General features: G+C 37.0%; 1 protein-coding gene across 3 annotated transcripts in view; it reads left to right on the top strand.

Annotated features, from left to right (window-relative positions):
- The window catches only part of NAA35 (N-alpha-acetyltransferase 35, NatC auxiliary subunit), an 86,583-nt gene that overhangs the window by 21,717 nt on the left and 42,702 nt on the right, over positions 1 to 22,164 (top strand). For 2 of the 3 annotated variants that reach the window (XM_006139850.3, XM_027776409.1), the window contains exons 5-11: positions 860 to 934; positions 3,792 to 3,959; positions 15,211 to 15,277; positions 15,360 to 15,403; positions 17,041 to 17,091; positions 17,715 to 17,798; positions 18,917 to 19,031. In XM_006139850.3, the coding sequence (XP_006139912.1) occupies positions 860 to 934; positions 3,792 to 3,959; positions 15,211 to 15,277; positions 15,360 to 15,403; positions 17,041 to 17,091; positions 17,715 to 17,798; positions 18,917 to 19,031 (604 nt within the window). The remainder of the gene's footprint in view (positions 1 to 859; positions 935 to 3,791; positions 3,960 to 15,210; positions 15,278 to 15,359; positions 15,404 to 17,040; positions 17,092 to 17,714; positions 17,799 to 18,916; positions 19,032 to 22,164) is intronic. The other variant, XM_006139851.3, reaches the window with a different exon arrangement.

Genomic DNA, 22,164 nt, shown 5'->3' with positions numbered 1-22,164 from the left:
CGTAGTCGACCGCAGTTCGTGTCCCGGACCCAGTGGCTTAAAACTCATACCGGGCGCATGTGTGTGCGTGCGTGCCCAAGATCCCGAGAGGAGAATGGAGGAGAAGGGATTGCGGCGTGACCATACCTCCTGGGGAATGATTTCTCGCTTTCTGTCTCTATGTCTCTCTCTGTCTGTCTGGCGAGCGCACGCGCCCTATAGCGAAAAACCTCTCCAAAAAAAAAAAAAAAAAACTAATTTACTAATTTGAGGGACCAGCAGGTGACATCATAGTTAAGGTGCTGGATTCCCACATGGCTGACCGCTGTTTAAGTCCTGGACCTGCCAGTTTGAAATACGTGTACGTGCATGCCCAAAATCCCGAGAGGAGAATGGAGAAGGGCCTGGGGTGTGGCCATCCACCCTGGGGTGGTGATTTCTCTCTTTTGTTCTGTCTGTCACCCTCTGTCTCTCTCGAGCAAGTGCATGCATCCCATAACAAAAACCTAAAAAAAAAAAAAAAAATCAAAAAATAAAAATCCCAATTTGAACTGTGCTTTTAAAATATTTGTTAATTTGACTTTTCATTTCATTATAGAGGCCTTTATTGTTTCTATTTAGACTTTGATTTTTCTCATTGAAGACTTAAGATATATTATTCTTAAAATTATTATGTGTCAGTTAAAACTAAAATTTAAGAATATGCATTGTTTTTAAGAATAGAGAGTTAATTTGGTATCTTAGTTTTATCAGAAGATGAGGTAGCATTTTCATAGATTATTTTTAAAGTATTTAAGTTTTGAAATCCAAAATACTTCTATACATAGTACCACAAATTTTAAAAATTTCCTGTTTATATGTCATATCTTTTCTTTTTTAGGATGGCACCATTAAAATTAAAGACCTCACCTTGCCTGAGTTGATAGGGATAATGGATACATGTTTTTGCTGTTTGGTAAGAATTAAAAAAAGACTGTTGGTTAATTAAAAAATTATAACTTAACCTGAATCTTTGAACTTAAAGATATATATACCAGTGTTGAATGTGAAATATATGTAATGCTAGGCCTAATAAGGTGTGTATAAGATTAGTAGCCCACGTTATGCCACAGGAACCAGTGCCTTATCTTCTCATCTGGGCCATCCTAGGCTTTCATCTTCTGGGTGAAGGAGTATTATAGTTATTATCCAGATACCCTTTTTATTCTGAAGTTACCCAGGTAAATAAATCTGAAAATTAGAAGACTTCCTAAATAAGCATGGGATTGAAACAAAGGGAGCTTTGGACTATCATCAGAGAGATTTTTTTTTACTGATTAAGAATAAAATGTAGTGGGGGACCAGTAGATGGTGTAATGGTTATATAACTGGACTCCCATGTAATTGCTTGTGATTCAAGTCCTGAACTTGATGGCTTAACACTCATACCAGACACGGGGGGCCAGCAGATGGCTTGATGGTTAAACTGCTGGACTCTCCCAGATGACTGACCATGGTTCACGTCCTGGACCTGGTGGCTTGTTCTCTCACTTTTCCTCCCTGCTTCCCTCCCTCTGTATGTGTGTGTGTGTCTCTCTGGTCAATTTTTTTTTTTTAATGACTGAATAAATTAAAAAAAAAAAAAAAAGCCTCACACCAGGCGCATGTATGTACCCAGAATCCTGAGAGGAGGAGGGATTGTGGCATGGCCAACCCACACCCCACCCTGTTTGCTCCTTCCCTCAGCTCATGCGCCCTATAGCAAAAAAGACTCAAAAAAATTGTAGTAAAATGGCCATCTACTGTGAAGAAAATGTTTAAGACATTTATGTATACTGCATGTGTCTTCCCTAGCTAGCGTTGTTTAATTGGGAAAACATTCTTTGTACCCCTTTTTCCCCCTATTATCTAACCATTTCTCTCTTTTTCAGTTGATACTGAATCATTGTCCTTAGAAATATGTAAAATTTTGGGCCATCAGGTGGCATGGTCGTTAAGGTGCTGGATTCCCAGACTGCCAAACATAGATTGAGTCCCAGACCTGGCAGCTTGAAAATCATGCCAGACGTGTGCACCCAGAAAATTCCTGAGAGGAGAACAGAGAAGGGATTGAGGTGTGGCCATTCCCCCCTGTGGGGGTGATTTCTCACTTCCCTCTCTGTGTTTCCAGCAAGCACACGTGTCATGCCCTGTGCCAAAAACCTTAAAAAAAAAAAAATGTAAAATGTATTTGTTCATTCAGCAGACTCCTCTGTGCGTGAAGTACTTTCATTGAATGTTTTGCATGTGTGATTTCCATTTAGGTCTTATATCAGGTGTCTGTATTATCCTATCTAATTTGCCTAGGGTTAGATTACCAGGAAGGGGCATAGCTAGAATCTTAATTCTGATTGTTTTCCCTCCAAAGCTTTCTTTCTGCCTCTGAGCTATCTTTTATTACCTGGTAGCAGTTTGTAGTCTTAGTGTTACAGCGTACAGGTCAAGAAATAACTCTGACAACATATAAATGCTTTATAATGGTGCTGTGGAGGCAGAAAAGTGAGGTTAATTACATCTGGGAGGATAAGAAAGGCTGTAGAGAGGAAGTGGTGCTGGTGGACGTACTGTAGAAAGGCAGGCATAGGACAGTGTTAATGGTGTTGCGCACAAAGGGATGTGTTGCGTAAGCATGGAGTACAAACAGGTTCAGCATAGGCCATCATGAGCAGCTGCTTACAGCTGAAGTCTGGCAGGGAGCCAGGTGGGAGGAGTGCAGGGCTGGTGGAGAAGGAAGAAAAGGTAAACATAAGAAAGACTTTCCTAAGAGGTGAGGAACTACTTGTGAAACTCTTGGGACCATATCTGAGAGTTTGGACTTTAATAGGCAGATGGGCTCATTTTATAATGAAGTTGTATATGTCTTGCTTCATTGCAGAAATCTTGGGCTTTAGTGTGAAATATAACCATATAAACTTGGGCAAGTTATTTAAACTCTCTACTTCCTTCCTATTAAAGAAGAAAAATACCACCTTCCTCAGTGTTACCAAAAAGGAGATAAGATACATGAAAATACCTAGCATAATGTGTGGCACATAGATACTCAATATGGCAGCTGTTGGTATTCCAAGCATCTAAGTAAGAGACATGGTGCCAACCCTACGGTCGCCATTCAGTAAAATAGTGTCAAATGATTATCTTGGTGGTTTGGACAAAACCGTCTGGCTGGGAATATTGAGCTAGAGATAGGAGATAGGAAAACCATTGCATAGTTTCTGGCAGAAGTATAGGTGATATGATGCTGTTGGCTGCATTCGTGGTGGTGAAAAGGAGTTGAATGAGTGGTTAAGAATTTAGTTCTAAAATTGTAAATTCCTCAGTTTGTGAATTTTAATTGACTGCATTGAGGAACTGATTGTTTTTGTATACTACATATGGATGCTACTGTGTTGTGGTCAACCAATACCCCCCACCCCCGGTTTGAAAGAAATTATTTCTCACTTTCTTTCTGTCTACAGTGAGTAGATATGCCCTATACCAAAAAATGTTTGAAAAGTTACTGTTTATAATTATATTGGCTATCTAATTTATTCATCTCCAAAAAATACTACAAGCATATGTATGAGACTACTTTGTATAGCTAGCTAACCATTTATAGTGTATGATTTTTGAAAAACAGTCCATGAAAGTTGAATTCTAACACTTTTTCTGAACTTTTAATCATCTTTTATATTTTGTGATTAATTTTATAATTATTTGGGTCTCTTGCACTTTGACCTTTGAGTGTGGGATCACTTTAGACTTTGTAGTCACTGTGTATCACCTTAAATATACACACTTTTTTAATTTATTTTTAGATAACATGGTTAGAAGGTCATTCCTTGGCACAGACAGTATTTACGTGCCTTTACATTCATAATCCAGACTTTATAGAAGATCCTGCCATGAAAGCTTTTGCTCTGGGAATCTTGAAAATTTGTGACATTGCAAGAGAAAAAGTAAATAAAGCTGCTGTTTTTGAAGAGGTAAGATTTTTGTAATACAGTAATTCTAAAAGCTCATTGACTACCTTTTTCATTGTGATGTTTTTTAGAGTTTTATGATACATAACATGTATAGTTAAAAACAGTTTTTTAAAGTGATGTTACTGGGCTAGTAGATGGTGGCAGATGGAGGTTAAGGTAGCTAGATCCCACATGTCCAGCTACGAGATTCGAGTCCTAGACCCGGCAACTTGAAAAACATGCCATGCACATGTGCATGCATACCCGAGAGGATAATTGAGAGACTATTACGGTCATCCTCCTGGAGGGGTGATTTCTTATTTTCTCTGTGTGTGTCTGCCATGTGCGCACGTGCCCTACAGCAAAAAAATTTTTTTAAAAGTTTGCTGTTTACAGTTACATTGACTAAAGTAATCCAGTTCTTTCCCAGAAAGGGCTTTTCTTTTAGTACAAGTTCTTTTTGAAGCTACCATTAATGGAGTACCTATTATGTGCAGAGTACATAATAGGGGATTTTTAAGTCTTTTATAAATGATAACCCAAAAAGGCAGTTCTTTCCAGTCTTGATAAATGAGGGCTAAAGAAAACAAAGATGAAGAATATTTAGGGTATAAATATTTTCTTCCAGTTTGTTCTAAGTACCTCACCTAAGTATTGTGACTTTTAGACATAGATTTTTTTTTTCCTGTCCTTATAAAAAATAAGGTTTCGGATGCTGACACTTGTAATGGAAAATATGATAGTATGTGATATTACTATTTTTTATTTTTTTCAAATTTATTTATTCTCTAAGAAATAGACAAAGACATAGAGACCGGCATCTCCAACAGGGTGTCATGGTGCAATCCACCCCCAGCCGTAGGCAGTCTGGATGAAGGGTCACATGCCTGGAGTGCCCAGGGAGCTCCTGGGACACAGTACCATGAACTCTTCCAGGACCTCCCATGCAGTTCCAACTGTGCCACCACCATACCTCCACCTGGCCTGCATGATTAACAGTTATTTTTGTTGTATTGTTCCATTTGTTGAAACTTGGTTTCTTTTTTAATATTTTTACTGTTTCAAATTAAGTGTCTTAGGCCCTCACAGTGGTTTGGTGTGTGGTACAGAAAACTTTTCTAATTCACATTATGTATGTAAGAACAGTTAAATCTTACCTAGTATGGTTGTACACATTTGAATGTATGGCTTTTGAGGTACTGTATTTGAAATATTACCTGCTTTTTATGTAATCATTAGTTACTTGTCTATATATTTATATCAATCTGGATGTCATTATGGAAAATATTATCCATGTGGATTGAGAGATATACAGGGACCCTCAACAGGGACTTACCATGCCATGGATTCTCCCTCTTTCAACCTTGCCTTTCCAGCCAGCCAGAATCACAGATGTCCCCTGGCATGTTTAAGTAGACTCAGGAATGAAACTTGGGACCTTCCCATATTGCTCCATTGTCACGCAGTGGTGCTCTACCACCTGTGACTGGGCTTTCATCCTTTATTAAAAAGGGATTTAGGTTGTTAAATCTTCAAATACAGGAGAATAACTTGGACTCTTGGAATATTCATTATATAGATGTAAATGCATTGCTTTGTTTTTAAATAACCTATTTTAATAATAGAAAAATTATAATAGAATATTTGTATGTAATCCAAGGAAGGACTTAACTAATAAGTGGAAAAAATACTAAGGGAATGGACTGATAAGACAAAAATTTTAGAAAACCAATGGAAAAAATAAAGTCAGCAAAGAATTTTTGTGTGTTATAAAGTCTCATTCAGGGCCAGCCAGTGGCGTGGTAGTTAAGACAACTGGATCACACATGGCCAACTGAGTGGTTCAAGTACTGGAACTAGTGGCTTGGAAAGCACGCTGGGCACGTGTGCATGTGGGCCTAAAGTTCTGAGAGCAGAATGGAGAAGAAAGTGCTTTGTGGCCAGCCTTCCTGAGGGGTGCTTTCTCAATTTGTCTGTCTATCTGTCTCTCTCCCAAGCAAGCATATGCACACACCAGGTAGAAAAAAAAAAAAAAAAAAAAAAAAAAACAAAAAAAAAAAACCTCATTCAAGTAGAGCATAATACTAAGGCCTTAATGAATAAATGTTCAGTAAAATAAAGGCCTTTTTTTTTTTTTTTAAGAATTATTTTATTTAACTTTATGTATTTTTTTATTTCACCAGAGAGGGACAGAGTGAGTGAGTGAGAGAGAGACAAAGCGAGAAAGCAAGCCATCAGTTCTGGGACTCAAACTGTGGTCAGCCATGTGGGAGTCCAGTACACTTGACCACCATGCCACCTGCTGGCTCCTGCTGGCTTTTTTAAGAAGGAAGATTATCAATGGACTTCACATTTTAAAAATACAGCCTTGGGAACTGGCCACTGGCCTAAATATGGCTGGATCCCACATGGCCAACCATATGGTTGGATTTGCTGGCTTAAGAAACACACCTAGTGTGTGTTTGGGCCCTTAAAATCCAAAAGGAGGAAGAAATAAAGAAGGGATTGTGGTGTGACTTTTTTCCCTATAGGGAGTACTTTCTCACTTTTCTCTCTCTCCAGTGAGAGAGAGAGAGAGAGAAGGAGAAAGAGAAGTTACTCCTAACGGAGTGATCATTGCATATTCCTTTTTCCTCCATTTCTCCTTCCTATTAGGATTTTGGGCATGTGTACATACATACCCAGCATGTTTTTCAAACCTCTGAGGTAAGGCCAGGATTGAAATCTAGGTAAGGAATAAGTGATCCAGCCCCAATGCATAGGACCTAACACTGAGCTCAGGGACTAACCCTTAGTTCATTTTTCCTTATACATTTTTTTAAGTTTGTTCATTTCACAAGTGTGAGAGATAGGGGAAGAGACAAGCACTCCCAATGGGGTCAGACACTGCAATTTTGCCATCCTTGTCATCCAGTCAGGATCATGGGCGTACTTGGCTCATACAGGTCAAGAAATAAACCTACAGTTCTCTGTATTGATCCAACATTACTGAGCATTGCCTTACGGCTGTGCCATTGCATTGGCTCCATCTATACAACTTTTAAATAAAAATATTTATTGTTAGCAAATGTGCAGTCAGTTGGCACCTTACTTTTTACTAGTGGTAAAGCGTTAGCACAACTATTTTGGAAAACAGTTCAGCACTATGTGTGTTAAGAGTCTCAAACATGTTGATGATTATTTAAAGTAGTTATTTCACCCCTAAAACTTAGCCTTAAATAATTAGAAATGTGGACGCTTTATGCCCAAACATATTAATCAGTTTTTACTAGTAAACAGTTAACACCAACCAGAGTACCATCCCTGAGGTTATGGTTGAAATAAATTATGGATAACTTATTACATATAGTTTATTTTATCTACTAAATGTATATCCATTAGCATGATGAAAGTGTTAATAACATGGGAAGGTGAATTCTTTAAGAAGTTAAAAAGCACACAGTGTAGACACCTATGTAAAAATAAAAGTTGAAAATACAAATAAATGTTTGTTGGTTCCTAGGCTGGAAAGATTCTATTGTTTTGCAAACCTTTTCAGATTTTCCAGTTAATTTTTTTTTTTTTTTTTCAATATTGATTGCCTAGTAAAAGTCCTTAAAAGACCTGGTAACAAATAAATAAGAATGACTTGTAATAGATAAATTACTACTATGTTTTTAATGACTATTTCTAAAGTTCTTAGTTACTAGTGTATTTTGTTCTAATATAGGTCTTCTGAACTGGAGACATTTTTCAGCTGCCTAAAAATATCTTGCTTTCAAAGTGAAAACCAGCTCCCCCATCAGAATGCTTTTCTGAGACCAGCAGTTGGTGTAATGGCTATGTCACTGGACTCCCATGTAATCAACCATGGTTCGAGTCCCAAACCCAGTGGCTTAAACTCATGCCAGGAGCATGTGTGTTCCCTTCTCCTCCATTCTCTTCTCGGGATCTTGGACCAACACACACATGCACCCAGTGTGAGTGTGAGCCATGGGAGTCCAGCAACATAGCCATTACGCCAACTGCTGGTCTCTTTTCTCTGGCCTAGTCTTTCTCCTCTAGTCTATTCTCTATATCACCCCTAATTGTCTTCCTAAAAATAAGTAATCTGGTCTTACTTAGTTTTGCTATTCGACTGTTCTCACCAGGGTGTGAGTGTGCCTACATTTTGAAAAAAGCAATAATACTTGCACATAATTTAAAAGTCAAATTTATACCTAAATCTTAGTTAAATCTGATCCTTTGACTACTCTGCCCATAAACCCTACACAACCTGCTATGATATATCGGGATATAGCATTCATATATTACCCCCCCCATTGCCAAAAATAATAATTCCACTTTTATTTAAATCGTTATACAGTGCTGACATTATTGTGATTATGTAATATTAATGACAGATGAACCAGGTAGTGTATGTTTAGATTTCTCTTTTTTTTTTTTTTCCCATTGGAGGTGTTCACTGTCTGTTTTTCACTTGCTTTGTTTTCTATATACTTCTCCCTGATTCTTCCTGGCCTGTTACTGTGAAACACATGAAATAATCTATCAGTTTACCTTTTTTTGGAATTGCTCTTCTTGCAGTCTTATCTCTGGCTTCAGGCTGCATCAGTTACCTTCCAGGCCCACTACATAGTTGTCATTCTTAACTTTCTCTGCTCCACACTCCTGGGAATTATACTTCCCTCTATTTTTGTTATATCCTTTGTTACATGGGTCTCATGGCTTTATTTTAGATTAATACTTTGTTCAATAAAGTTATCTCCAATTTTTCAGGGCAAAGGGGAAAAAAAGATTTCTGAAACTTTGTATGTAAAAAAAAAGTCTTCTCTGCCCTCTTATTTGATTGCAATAAAATTATATTTTGGAAAATAATTTCCCTCAGAATTTCTTTGGCACTCTAATGTTGTTAACCTGATCCTTTGTATGTGATCCATATTTTCTCTTTGGAAACTTTTAGAATTTTTTTTGAATGACCATACCATAGACTTGGTCATTGCAATCTCTTACTGATCTCAATTTGAAGTATTCCTTTCACAGACTACCACCTCTACTTACTGATTGTTTTCTGTCTTCAACAGTTTTTCCATCCTCACCTGGACTCCAATTCATTCATATCACCTTTCCACTCATTGATATCTTCCTTCATTATATATCACTCCCTTACACATACTTTTGACTCCCTTTCTTGCCTTACTCTACCTATATCCTAGTTAAATCTGACCCTTTGCCTACTCTGCCCATAAGCCTACACAACCCGCTGTGAACAGAATAGAACAAAAATACATTCACACTGGTCAGTTCTACTTCCAGTTCTTGACCACTAATTTTAAGTGAGCCTTGAATATTACCTATCATTACATTCCCTAGTTGATTCATTCCCGCTGTCCTTAGGCTTTTGACACTTCACCATAGTCATTTTAAGAATATGATCTAGCTTCCTGTTACACTTTATAAATATTAGGTTGTCGGGAACATCATGATGTATTTTCTGTGCTAAAATAAAAATGCATCGTGACTTTCCTGACAATCCAGTAGAAGCTCTCTTTTGACCTACTTGCATATGGTCTTCATTCTGTTGTTCTCCTGTTGTGTAGATAAGCCTGATGTATGCCCATCTAAGGGTGATCCCTTTGCTTGTGCTTTGATTCATACCCTGTCTTATATTCAGACATAACTGCTCTAGCAGTTCTACCCTATATCCCTTGTATAATGGATTTGACCCTCTACTGGATCATTCACATCCACATACAAAATTATTTATGTCCTTCTATCTTAAAACTAGTATTTCTTAGCATGACATTGTCCTTGATCTTTTGCTCATAGCCCAGTTATTTTCAGCCAGATTCTTTAGTTTTTGCTATGGGCATGTACGTTTGCCAGAGAGAGATAAGGAGAGAGAGTGAGAAATCACTCCCAGAGGGATTGCCACAGTGCAGTCTCTTCTCTTCCATTCTCCTCTTGAAATTCTGGGTGTGCCTGGCTTGATTTTTCAAGCTGCCAGGTCCAGGACTCAAACAGTGCAACGGGCCATGTGAGAGTCAGGCACCTTAGCCTCCATGCCACCTGCTTGCCCCTTCAGCCAGATTCTTAAAAGAGGTGTCTATACTGACTGGTTTCTTCTATTTTTCTAGTGAATTAACTCTAGTTAGGCTTTTGACACCACTTCCACCAAAGGGGTAGTATCGTCATGGTTGTTGAAGGCCTCAGTAAACACCATGATTAAAATTTGGTCTTGAGGCCAGCAGGTGACGTGATGGTTAAAAGAGCTCAATTCCCACATGGCGGACCGTGGTCCAAGTTCCAGACCTGTGGCTTGAAACTCACACTGGGCACATGTGCCTATGTGCCCAAAACCCTAAGAGGAGAATGAAGAAGGGATTGTGGTATAGCCATTTCCCCAGGGGGTGATTTCTTTATCTCTTTCTCCCTGTCTCCAGTAAGCACATGTGCCCTATGGCAAAAACCTAAAAAAAAAAAAAAATAGATAGATAGATAGATAGATAGATAGATAGATAGACAGACAGATAGATAGACAGACAGACCGACCGACCGACCTATGAGCATTCTAAGAATGCTCCATTCAAAAGAAACTCTTTACTTGGCTTGTAGGATGGATGCCTTTCTTTGTTTCTTACCTCACTGGTGATTCTTGTCTATCATCTCATTCTTTATATCAGTGCTATTCTGTAGAAATGTAATGCAAACCACATATATAATTTGAAATATTATAGTAGTTGTGGATAAAATAAATTTAATAACATTTCATTTAATGCAATATATCTAAAATAACATGTGAGTTTAAAGTAATAGTAGTTAATATTGCCAATAAAAATTGACTTAAAAATTTTGAGATAATTTGCATTCTTTTTTTGTACTAAATATTCTGGATCTGGTATGTAATTTACACTTGCAATACATCTCAGTTTGAACCAGCTACATTTCAGGTGCTAAATAGTGGGCACTGTCAGTGTCTTCCGTATTGACATGGCTCAGGCTCCATTTCACACCTCTTCTTTATATTTACTCTCTTGATGATCTCATGGAATTTCATGTTCTCAAATTCTGTCTCTCCAGATAAAGACCAAACTTGTATACTCAACCTAGACCTACTCTTTGTATACTCAACCTAGACCTACTCCCTGAACCTCACATTCATATACGCTACAACCTGTTTTACATGTCTACATGGATGTCTTTGAAACTGAACATTTTCAAAACTGAGCTGCTGATTTTCTCTTTGCCCTCAACTTTTTCTTCGTGTAGTCGTCTCAATCTCAGCAAATTGGAACTTCTCCATTCTTCTAGCCATGTAGACGAGGAGCGTTGGAATTATCCTTGATTCTTCTCTTTCTCTCATACCACACATCTAAATCCTCAGGAAGTCTAGTGAACTGAAGATGAGCAGACTACAGCCTGCAGGCCAACCCAGCCTGCTGCCTGTGTGTTTTATGGCTGTTGATGGTTTTTGCATTTTTAAATGGTTATACTCAAATGGCTACATAAGTACTTGAATAATATCTTACATTTTATCAGTTGGCTGTCAAAATATAAAATTGGCCTTTTAAGAAAAAGTTTGCCTAGCTCAGATTCATGCTATTTATTCTTTTAATTAACATGTGTGAAGTACTGTGGCAAGTGCTGGACAGAAAATGGCAGGATTATTTGTGCTGTGCTGGTTGAGGATAGAGAATCTAAGAGCTTCTTGCTTAAATGCTAGCTTCTTGTAGCCTCACACCTCTACCTTCAAAGGTATATGATATCTTTAATTCCTGAATGTTTTCTTTGCCCTTGCTTTTTATTTGCATTTGTTTAGCTTTCTCACTCATGTAAGTTTCTTATCTTTGTACCTTTACTTTCTATCTTCCAAAAGTTGTTTTATGTGTTTTCCATTCTCTTTGTCCCTTTGGGTTTAAATTTTTAATTTAATTTTAGTAAAGAGGTATACTAGAAATAACCACATTTAGCCACAAGTCCAACATTTTTTTTCCTATTATCTACTTTGATAAAATTCAAAATCCTTGAGAGTATCTGTTCACAATCTGGCCCCAAGTTCGTTGCTTATCTTTCATTCTCCCCTGGCATATTGCAGTTCAGCTGGTTGTGACTATGTTATTCTCTTTAATTATTTCATATTATGGTAATTCCGCATTATCTTTCTCGCTCTTATGCTTTTTCTTTTCCCCTTGTCCTTTCAGAGAAAAGTCCTTACCTTTTATTTGGGTGGGGGGAGGATTTTTCGGTATAGGGCACATGCACTCACTAGAGAGAGAGACAGAAAGTGAGAAATCACCCCACGGGGGGAGACTACGCAGCCATCCCTTCTCTATTTTCTCAGGATCTTGGGCGTGCACGCACACGCGCCTGGCATGAGGTTTAAGTTGCTATGTCTGGGATTTGAACTACAGATGACTACATGGGAGTCTAGCAATGTAACCATTATGCCATCTCCTAATCCCAAGTCCTACTTATCTTTAAATGTGGGTTCTACTCTCCTGACTTGGCCAGATGAGTTTTAGTTTTCTGCTCTACTCTTCCTTAGTATGTTCTCTTATAGCCAGAATCTCTGTATACTGGTCTTTTCTTCAGTAATAGATTATTATTGGCTTATAAATGTGTTTTAATGTCATTCATTTGAAAACAAAATACCATAGTTGTCTTGATCCTATGGTTTCTTGTGTCTACAATCCTGTTTCTCTGCTTTCTTCCACCAAAAACTCCTTGAATGAGTTATTACTATGTGCTTATTTTACTTTGTCTTTCAGTCTTCTCTTTCCTACTCCAAATGGTCATTCTTCATGACTACTACAGAGAAACTGGTAGTTTTCCATTTGGCTAATGCTCTCACTGCATCCTCTCCAGCCTGTAACATCATTAGACCCGTTAGGCTCATCATTAGCCACTCCGAAATACTTTTATTTTTCTCTTTGCTTTCTTAGTACCGCAGTCTCTTGGATTTCTTTCTACCTCACTGGTTAGGATAGCTCCTGTGCTTGCATCTTTAGTTGCTGTAGTGTATCTGGGCTCCATCTGTTGATTTCCTAGGTTGGTGGCCTTTAATACCAACTGTCAGTATATGCTGATGATATCCACATTTACAACTCCAGTCCCACTTTCTTCCCTAACTTGTAGACTCAAGCAAGTGCCTTCCCAAAATCTTCGCTTGGGTGACTCATGGAATTGCAAACTTGGTATAACTTGTTTCTTTCCTTAAACCTACACCTTATAAAGTCTGCCCCTTCATAGGAAATGGTGCCATCATTTGTCATGTTCTCCAACCAAAAATGTAAAAATGATGCCTAATTGTGTAGTTTACCTCATACCCATGTTTAGTTCATCAGCATATTATATTGGCTCTACCTTTCAAATATATCCCGATTTCAACAACTTTTACTCCTCTCACTGTAACAGTCCCAGTCTAAATCACCATCAGCTCCTGCTCAGATTATTAGATATATCTACTAGTCTCCTCTCCTTAGTTTCACTGTGATTTTTGTCCTTCCCTTCTTAGTGCTTCAAGAGTATTTTTTCCCAACTTAGTGAGAAAATATCCCCTCGGGAGATGGCTGTATCTTCCGCTCAGGAGTTTGGGTACGTGCACACACACATGTGCCCAGCATGTTTCTTTTTTTTTTCTTTCTTTTTTTTTTTTTTTTTTTTGAGTGTGTTTTGTTATAGGGCACGTGCGTTCGCCAGACACAGACAGAAAGCGAGAAATCACCCCCCAGAGGGGATGGCCATGCCACAATCCCTTCTCCTCCATTCTCCTCTCAGGATCATGGACATGCACACACATGTGCCCGGCGTGAGTTTAAGCCACCCTGTCCGGGACTCAAACTGCAGTCAACTAGGTGGGAGTCCAGCGACATAGCCATTACGCTAACTGCTGGTCCCCCCAGCATGTTTCTTAAGCCTCTAGATTCAGGACTTGAACCACACAGTTGACCACGTGGGATCCAGTCACCTTAACTACCTTGCCACCAGCTGGCCCAAGAGTGATTTTTTAGTGGTAGCAGTCTGTTTATGTGACTCTCAGTTCTCCAGGGACTGAGATAAGTTCTTGTTATGAGGCTTATATTTGTTAAGGAGAGAGAATTTGTGATACACTACCAGAAAGATAGTGATTTTTTCTTGGCAAATTAACAATTCACAAGGTAGGACTTAGAGGTATTTTTTTTTTGTCTACACAGTGTTGACCAACCTAGTTTTTTGTTTTGTTTTGTTTTGTTTTTGTTTTGTTTTTAATGGAACATTTTTTACTGCACTGACCCTGTGCAAGGGGACTTCAAAAAGTTCAGGAAAATAGAAGTAAAGTGGGAGTGGTTTTTTAGTACAAAATTTTTTTTAAGGTCCATGCGTAGGTTTTCATGATAGGCATTTTCCATAAACTTTCTGAAAAGCCCTCTTATTCACGCCTGTTGTAGGATAAGCATGGAGACCAGTGATGATGTGTTTTTCATTGTTTGTTTTTCCCTTTTCTATTTATGAGCTATGGTACCTGGCATAAATTTAGTGTTCTCTGTTTTTGTTAGGTATCCAGAAATTTTGCTATAGTTCTGGCCACTTCTGTAACTACCTATTATTCCATTGTATTAAATTTCTATCTGCATTTCTATAGGGCTTATAAAATGGCAGAAACTCTCCTTTAGTGGGACTTAAGACTTCTTAATCAAATCATTCTGCTGATATTAAATTTGTTTTCTTCCAAGTGAGTCCAGCAACATAATTTATTAATGACTCAGCAGTAAAATAATTTGGAAAATGATTTTGAGAACAGGGTCTATGTATGAAGATTTCTTATTTATGGTGAGCTGAGTGTAAGACAAGGTTTTGCTGTTATTTTGAATAATTCTATTTTAGAAGTCTTAACCCTTTTAGTGTAATGGTATATAAAAAGGCCTTTAGTAATTTTTGAAGTATGTCTTTCTAAGTCTTGTAAGCCTATCATCAAATAGTAATTATTGTATTTCTTCTTTTCTAGGAATACTTTGTAAGTGGGAATTATTTGTGATATTTTCATAATCATTACCTTTATTTTACAAATAAACACACTAAACATAGATATATTTAAATTGCCTAAGGATAAGCACTTGAAAGTAAGGACAGAGACTGAATTAGACTATGGTAGTTTAAGTGTATGGCTATAATGAAACCTTGGATGTATAGTAGCAATATTTAGATAAGCAGGATGACATTCCATTTCTGTTTCCTTAACAAATAGTGATTTTGTAAGAGAAATAGAAAAGTTTGCTACTATTCATGAGCCTAATTATTCCCTTTTTTTGTGTAGGAAGATTTTCAGTCTATGACTTATGGATTTAAAATGGCTAACAGTGTGACAGATCTTCGAGTTACAGGTGAAACCATTTATTAAAACTTAATTCACGGGTTTTAAGTTTTGATTTGTTTCCTTTTTAAAATTATTGTTTTTCTTTCTAGGCATGCTAAAAGATGTGGAAGATGACATGCAAAGAAGAGTAAAGGTAAAGGTATATTTGTGTGTTTTTTTGGTGTAGGGTTTTTTTTTTTCTTCTAAATGCCTGTTTATCTTTGACTAATTACAATAGCTTGTATCGATAGACTCACCTATCTCTTTTTAATGCTATGCTTTCTTTTTTTTTTTTTTTAAAGATTTTTTGCTCTAGGGCATGCATGCTCACTGGAGAGACAGAGACAGAAAGTGAGAAATCATGCTCCCCCCACCCCCTATGGGGGTGTGTGGCCATGCCGCAATCCCTTCTCCATTCTCCTCTTGAGATTTTGGGCATGCATGACATGTGCATCACATGATGATCACATGAGTGTTAAGCCGCCGGTCAACCACATGGAAGTCCAGTGCCTTCCACCATTGTGCCTCTTGTGGCCCCACTATGCTCTTTTTTGTTGTTGTTGTTGTTGTTGTGTTTTTGGTAATGAATTTGAAGACTGTTAGAGGAGTTTCTTTTTTTTTTTTTTTTGGAGAGGTTTTTGCTATAGGGCGCGTGCGCTCACTAGACAGAGACATAGAGACAGAAAGCGAGAAATCCCCTAGGGGGGATGGCCACGCCACAATCCCTTCTCCTCCATTCTCCTCTTGGGATCTTGGGCACGCACGCACACACATGCGCCCGGTGTGAGTTTTAAGCCACCAGGTCTGGGACGTGAACCGTGGTCGTTTAAAGTATTGAAAATTTAACCTTTTCCATTCTTTTAATTTTTTATCAGTGTTTATGACTTTTGGTATACTATTTTAAGAATAGTATTTTCTCCCCACTAGAGTTTTCAGTTCCTCAAAGGTAAGGGCTACCTTCATCTTTGTATCCTTAATAGCTAGTACAGGGTCTGGAATGCAGTAGGCACATTTAGTAAACGAGGGCATTCTAAATCTGGTGTAAGCCTCCTAGATGATATCTCACAGCTGTATGACCATAATGATTTGCTTCTCATTGAGTTTAAAGGGAAAAAAGTTATATTTTCCTACTTTTTAATACTCATTAAGTTTGTTTGTCATTTTTAAAAAAAAATGTTTATAATTACATTCTCTTTTTTGATTTTTATAATTATTCAGTGAATTAAGCCATTAAATACACACAGTGCTCTACTTTTAGGTGAGGAAAGTACAGATTAGAGGAGTTTAATAACTTGTTTGAGTCTTACTTAAAGAACTCATGTCGTCAGATCTTGCTGTGGTACTGCCCTGGAATTTTGTCAAATAAAATAGTGAACCGTAATTCTTAAATTTTAACAAGATGTTTGGAATTTGAGTATAAAATAGGAATGAACATGCAAGCTTATTTTTATATGATTCTGTAAAGGTTAATATTTTTTCCTTAAAGGTTGGTTCTGAGAGCATAACAAATTTGAATTGATAGATCTTTTCCTAGGAAAGTAAAATATGCCTTTGCTTGTTGGTTTTTTTGCTTTTGCTGTTTCAATACTTGATTCTTTTATATGATGTTTATCATTTCTATCAAAATGAACTGTATATAGCAGGGAAATAATTGGACTCAGTTTTTTGTCTGTATTTTTCCTGAAAATAGATTTTTGTGTATACTTAATTTAATGCTTTAACTTACACTTTTATTACCTAATACTTCTCCAGGTTTGTGTTTGTTTTAATTTACCTTTTTTAAACTTTTAGAGTACTCGAAGTCGACAAGGAGAAGAAAGAGATCCAGAAGTTGAACTAGAAGTAATTGAACTTATTTTCTGGTAGATAATATCAGAGAAGTCTACCTCTTAATGTTGTAGTTTTATGAACTGCGTTATAATTTATGGAAGCCCTTTTTAAGGTATTTCTTTAAAAATTGGACACTGCAAGGGATTTTATTTCCCTTGTATTTATTTTGATAGAATGATAATACAGCTCTTTCAAATACATGATTTCAAAACTCTTCAATATTCCTGTGAGGTAGGAAGAAAAAAATGATCTTTTACAGATGATGCCTGAAGGCTTGGCAATGCTCAAGAACTTGGGTAGTATGAAAAGTTGCTGAACCTTTGTTGTGATCCTAAGTTATCTGACTGTGTAAAGCACTTTTTATCCAGTTCTTTTTTAAACATTAATTAGATCAGTTTTGAGACATTAGCGTAATTTTTGACTTAGGGGAAGAAAAAATTCAATCCTGTTGCTGTAGAGACTTGATGTTTTTATTTCAAAAGAATAGGCTTTGTTTTATGTATTCTACAAAGCTTATAAGTGAAGGTGTGTGTAATGTAATGAGTTACTAGCATTGAGTCTTAGGAGTTAAAATAAGATATTTATAAATGAAGGTCTTTGTATTGTTTAACTTCTAGTCCTTTCTTGTTTTTTAGCACCAACAATGTTTAGCAGTATTCAGCAGAGTGAAATTTACTCGTGTTTTACTGACAGTGCTTATAGCCTTTACTAAGAAAGAGGTAAGGGCGTTTACTATACTTGGAATTAAGTCTGAGCCTTTTCTGTTGAGGTGTTCCTGGTGTCGTATGTTCAGCACTCTACATTTGGTGCATTTACACTGGAGTAACCATGAGCAAAAGTTTCTCTCAAACAGTCACATGAATTTTACATTCTATTCCATAACATATCTAGGTCTATTGTTAATATAAATATTTTATATAACTTATTAATAAGTAAAACAATAGAAATAAACTGCTTTGTCATATTTTGTGACTTGAAAAGGAGAGAGTAAAAATGGGAAGTTTAGATTGGCCAATTTTTTCCCTTTAGTTAGATGATTAACTGTTAGATTTCTGTAGAGCCAAAAGCAAACCCTTGATAGTGAATATTTTTTTCATTCGTGGATTTTTGTATTAAATCAGTTACAGGCTAATTTGTGAATAGTTTGTAAGTGATGTATAGACCTTTGCCATTGATTTAACCTCTATAATTTTATTTCACCTCCTATCTTGATAAATGACATAGTAGAGTTATTTAAATTATTTTTTCCATTATCCAGTTGACTGCATTTCTGGTTTTTATTTTAAAAAATAATATTAGTAAAATAAGCCAGAAATGTTCCCTGTTTTTTCTTTTAATGGATCTCATAAAATTTAGGTAAAAGGGGTACCAGTAGTTAGTGTAATGGCTATGTCGCTGGACTCCCACGTAGTCGACCGCGGTTCGCGTCCCAGACCCAGTGGCTTTAAAACTCACGCCGGGCACGTGTGCATGCGTGCCCAAGATCCCGAGAGGAGAATGGAGGAGAAGGGATTGTGGTGTGGCCATCCCCCCTGGGGGGGGTGATTTCTCGCTTTCTGTCTCTATGTCTCTCTCTCTGTGTCTGGCGAGCGCACGCGCCCTATAGCAAAAACCTCTCCAAAATAAATAAATAAATAATAAAAATAAAATTTAGGTAAAGAATTATTTCTATCCTAACAGGATCTCGGCATCCTGTATTAAGTGAAAAGTGTGTTAAAACCAGTGTCATTACAGCAAGCATTTAATTTCATTATTGTTTATAGGATTTCCTATTTAATGTATATATTTCAGTGAAAGAAAGAATATGTAAGAATGTTTTTGGTGATTTATTTGCTAGACCAGTGCTGTTGCAGAAGCTCAGAAATTGATGGTTCAAGCAGCAGATCTTCTTTCTGCCATTCATAATTCATTGCACCACGGCATCCAGGCCCAGAATGATACTACAAAAGGAGGTAATTATCCATTTTACTCCTACTCTTCCCCCCCCCCATCCTAAATATATAGCGTTTGGTTTGTTCTAAAATTTTACTTAAGTCCGTCTGTCTGGACCTTGGACTGTTTTAATCCAGAGACTTATATAAAGTGTTTAGGCTTCCTTTTTAAATTTATCCTAGACTGAAAATAGTACTGCAGAACTTGGCTGTCTCCTGTGTCTTGCTGTTTGGACTCTGTTTTATTTCCGTGCTGTGATATCAGCAGTAACTTCATTAGAGTTGCTCTTTCTCTACCTCTTTATCTGAGAAATCACCACCTTTATTATGTACTTCAGCCCCGGTGACTTGTCCAAACAGGCCTCTGTGTTCCCTTTGCAGTCATAACATTGTTTTAGTACTTTTTAATATACTTGTTTACCTATTTTTCTTTCCATGAGATTTTGAGTTCTTTTAGGTCAGGGACTATTTTCTCATTTGTGATCATCTTCATTCGTTGGCATGTGGCACTTCGACTTTATTTAGAAAATATGTCTTAAAATAAGTGGTGCCCTGGTAAAATTTGTATCTGTGTTTGCATTTTAGAGCGTGCATAGCAATTTCGATTATTCTAGATACAAATTAAAATGGGGTCTTTTTATTCTTTTTTTTTTAAGAATTATTTAATTTTATTAATTCATTTATTTATTTTAATTTGACTAGAGAGAGGAAGAGAGGCAATGTGAGAAAGCAAACCACCAGGTCCAGGACTCAAACTATGTTGGCCATGTGAGAGTGACCAGTGCCTTTAACCGCCTCACCACATGCTGGTCCCCGAGGTCTTTATATTCTTTAAATTCATGTTTGCCAGTCCTTGGTCTTGTGACAAGGAAGGCCAAGTTTTTACTGACTCATACCCTTTTCCTTTTCTGCCCTTCCCCTCTTAGGGACAGGAGCTGTGGTGTTATCCTTCCCATGAATTTTTTCCTTACTCATACATTAGGTAATGGAACAGTCCAGAAGGTAATTTGAGTTAGGAAATTAGTATTCTAACCTTTATGTTTCTAGTAATTGTGCTGAGTTTATATTAATTATCAACATTATTTCTTTTTCCCCAGGAGGGGGAATGTGTCTTTGAGATGAGTCACTAAGTTGCATTCTATTCCCAGGAGAAATAAACAAAAAGGCTACTATACATAGCAACCTATATAGCTATAATCAGAAAATATGAAATATGAAATGGTCCTAAATGTGAAACTTTTTGAATGCTGACATGATGCCATAAGTGGAAAATTACACTTGACTTCACCTGACAGGTCACACTTGAAATGCTGCAGTAAAAAAATAGTGTATAAAATTAGGTTGTCAAAAAAGACGTAATACATTTTTGCATAGAAAAAAACAACCTTTAGGTTATGTATGTAAAGTGTATGTGAAACATAAATGAATTTTGTGTTTTGACTTGGATCTTGTTGTAAGATATTTTATTATATATATGTAGATATTCTAAAATCCACAGAAAAATTCTAAAATCCACAGAAAAATTCTGAAATGTGAAACATCGCTGGTTCCAAACATTTCACATAAGTGATACTCAACTTGTTCACAAAGAGGTGTAAATATAAAATACTTGGAAATATATTGTAAGAATATTTGTATGAAAGTCCCTGTATAATAATGACTTCAAAATAATTTGCTTGTTGGTTTGTGTATTATAAGATACTAATGATACAAAGCAAAAGTCTACTAAATTACTGGACTCTAGCATTCTTTTTTGCCATGCCTGATTACTGTGGGCTGTTTTGTTTTATATATGTAGTTAGGCAAACTCTGAGGGTAATCATTGCCATAGATCATTAGTAGCTGCAGCTTGTGAATTTCTTATATTTTAGACCAATGCTAAAAAAGAAGAATTGCCTATACATATGCTCTCTGCTATTTCTCTGGTTTTTATAGTCTGCCTTTTAGTGTGATTTATGAGATAGTTTGCATAAAATTGGGTTGGATAAACTTTTTAAAAATAATCTTTTGACAATAGCAAGTAAAACTTAAAATTTAGAGAATACTTACCTTGTGCTTTGGTATTTTGTATAAGGCCATTAGTTGACTTAATTTAACTTTGTTAACTACCTGCTGATCAAAAGCTATATGTTTCTATGATAAAGGAGTGAGTGTCTTCCTAATGTCTATCTAAGAAGTATGGTGATGAAACAATGGCAGAGACTAGTTTTGGTCTTACATTACTATTTTGCTTTTTGATCACTGTTAAAACTCTACCTAGTGGCATCCTGGCTGTGTAAAGCTTGAAATCACTTAGCATTCATTTTAGTTTCTCAATGGAAAAAGTATATATTCAGTAGGGCTTGGAAGCAATAGTGTTAAGGGAGAAAGTAGGAAAAAAAGATCTGGTTTGATCTAAGAATTACGCTCTGGCAGATTTACTCATTGAGTGATGATATTGTAATAGAGGTGCAGAAGGCAGAAGTGATTTGGAAGGGAATTGTCAGCCTCTAAATACGAGACAGAGAGAATGATGTCTATTGTAGAATATGCTTGCCATGGTAAACTATAGCCATGTGCAGTGAGGTAAGGGATCACAAGATTGGTTTCTTCATGATACAGTGTATGTGCACATGACACAGAAAGAAACACCCTTCACAAGGTGTGAGTGTGGTTGTGCTACCATGTCCCTCCTGTGGTTCTCCAGCATGTCAGGATCCTGCGCGTGCATGCATGTACCCAGTATAAGACGTGTGTTTTCTTTCTGTTTTGTTTTGTTGTTTTTAAAGGAGGGATTCTGTGAGTTGTTTTGGGACAGTTAGCTTTTGCTACCAGAATCAGTAACAAGGGTAATGTCAGTGTTAGGTTGGACAGGCAGTGCCTGGGCAGACATGCACACAGAACTAGTCCTTGTATAAGGTTGCAGTATGCAATATAGTCTTTGTGCAAGGTTGTAGTTTTAGCAGTCCTTGTGGTACTTCCTGTTATTAGATGTACCCACATGAGAAACATCTGCTTCACGGCCTTCTCCTTGCTTGGTCTGTTTAGGATTTAATATGAATTGACACAGATGATATGTTTGATTCTGTCAACTTTCACAAAAGGCAACACAGATTTTTTTTTTTTTTTTTTTTTTTTAATCTGGGGCAGGGGAGAATCCCCCAGGGAAATTAAA

This window comes from Tupaia chinensis, unplaced genomic scaffold (assembly GCF_000334495.1).
Source record: "Tupaia chinensis unplaced genomic scaffold, TupChi_1.0 Scaffold000007_1, whole genome shotgun sequence".
In the NCBI taxonomy this organism is placed as follows: domain Eukaryota; kingdom Metazoa; phylum Chordata; class Mammalia; order Scandentia; family Tupaiidae; genus Tupaia; species Tupaia belangeri.
The sequence above is the reverse complement of the archived record's forward strand: the minus strand, read 5'-3'. Positions and strand labels throughout refer to the sequence as shown.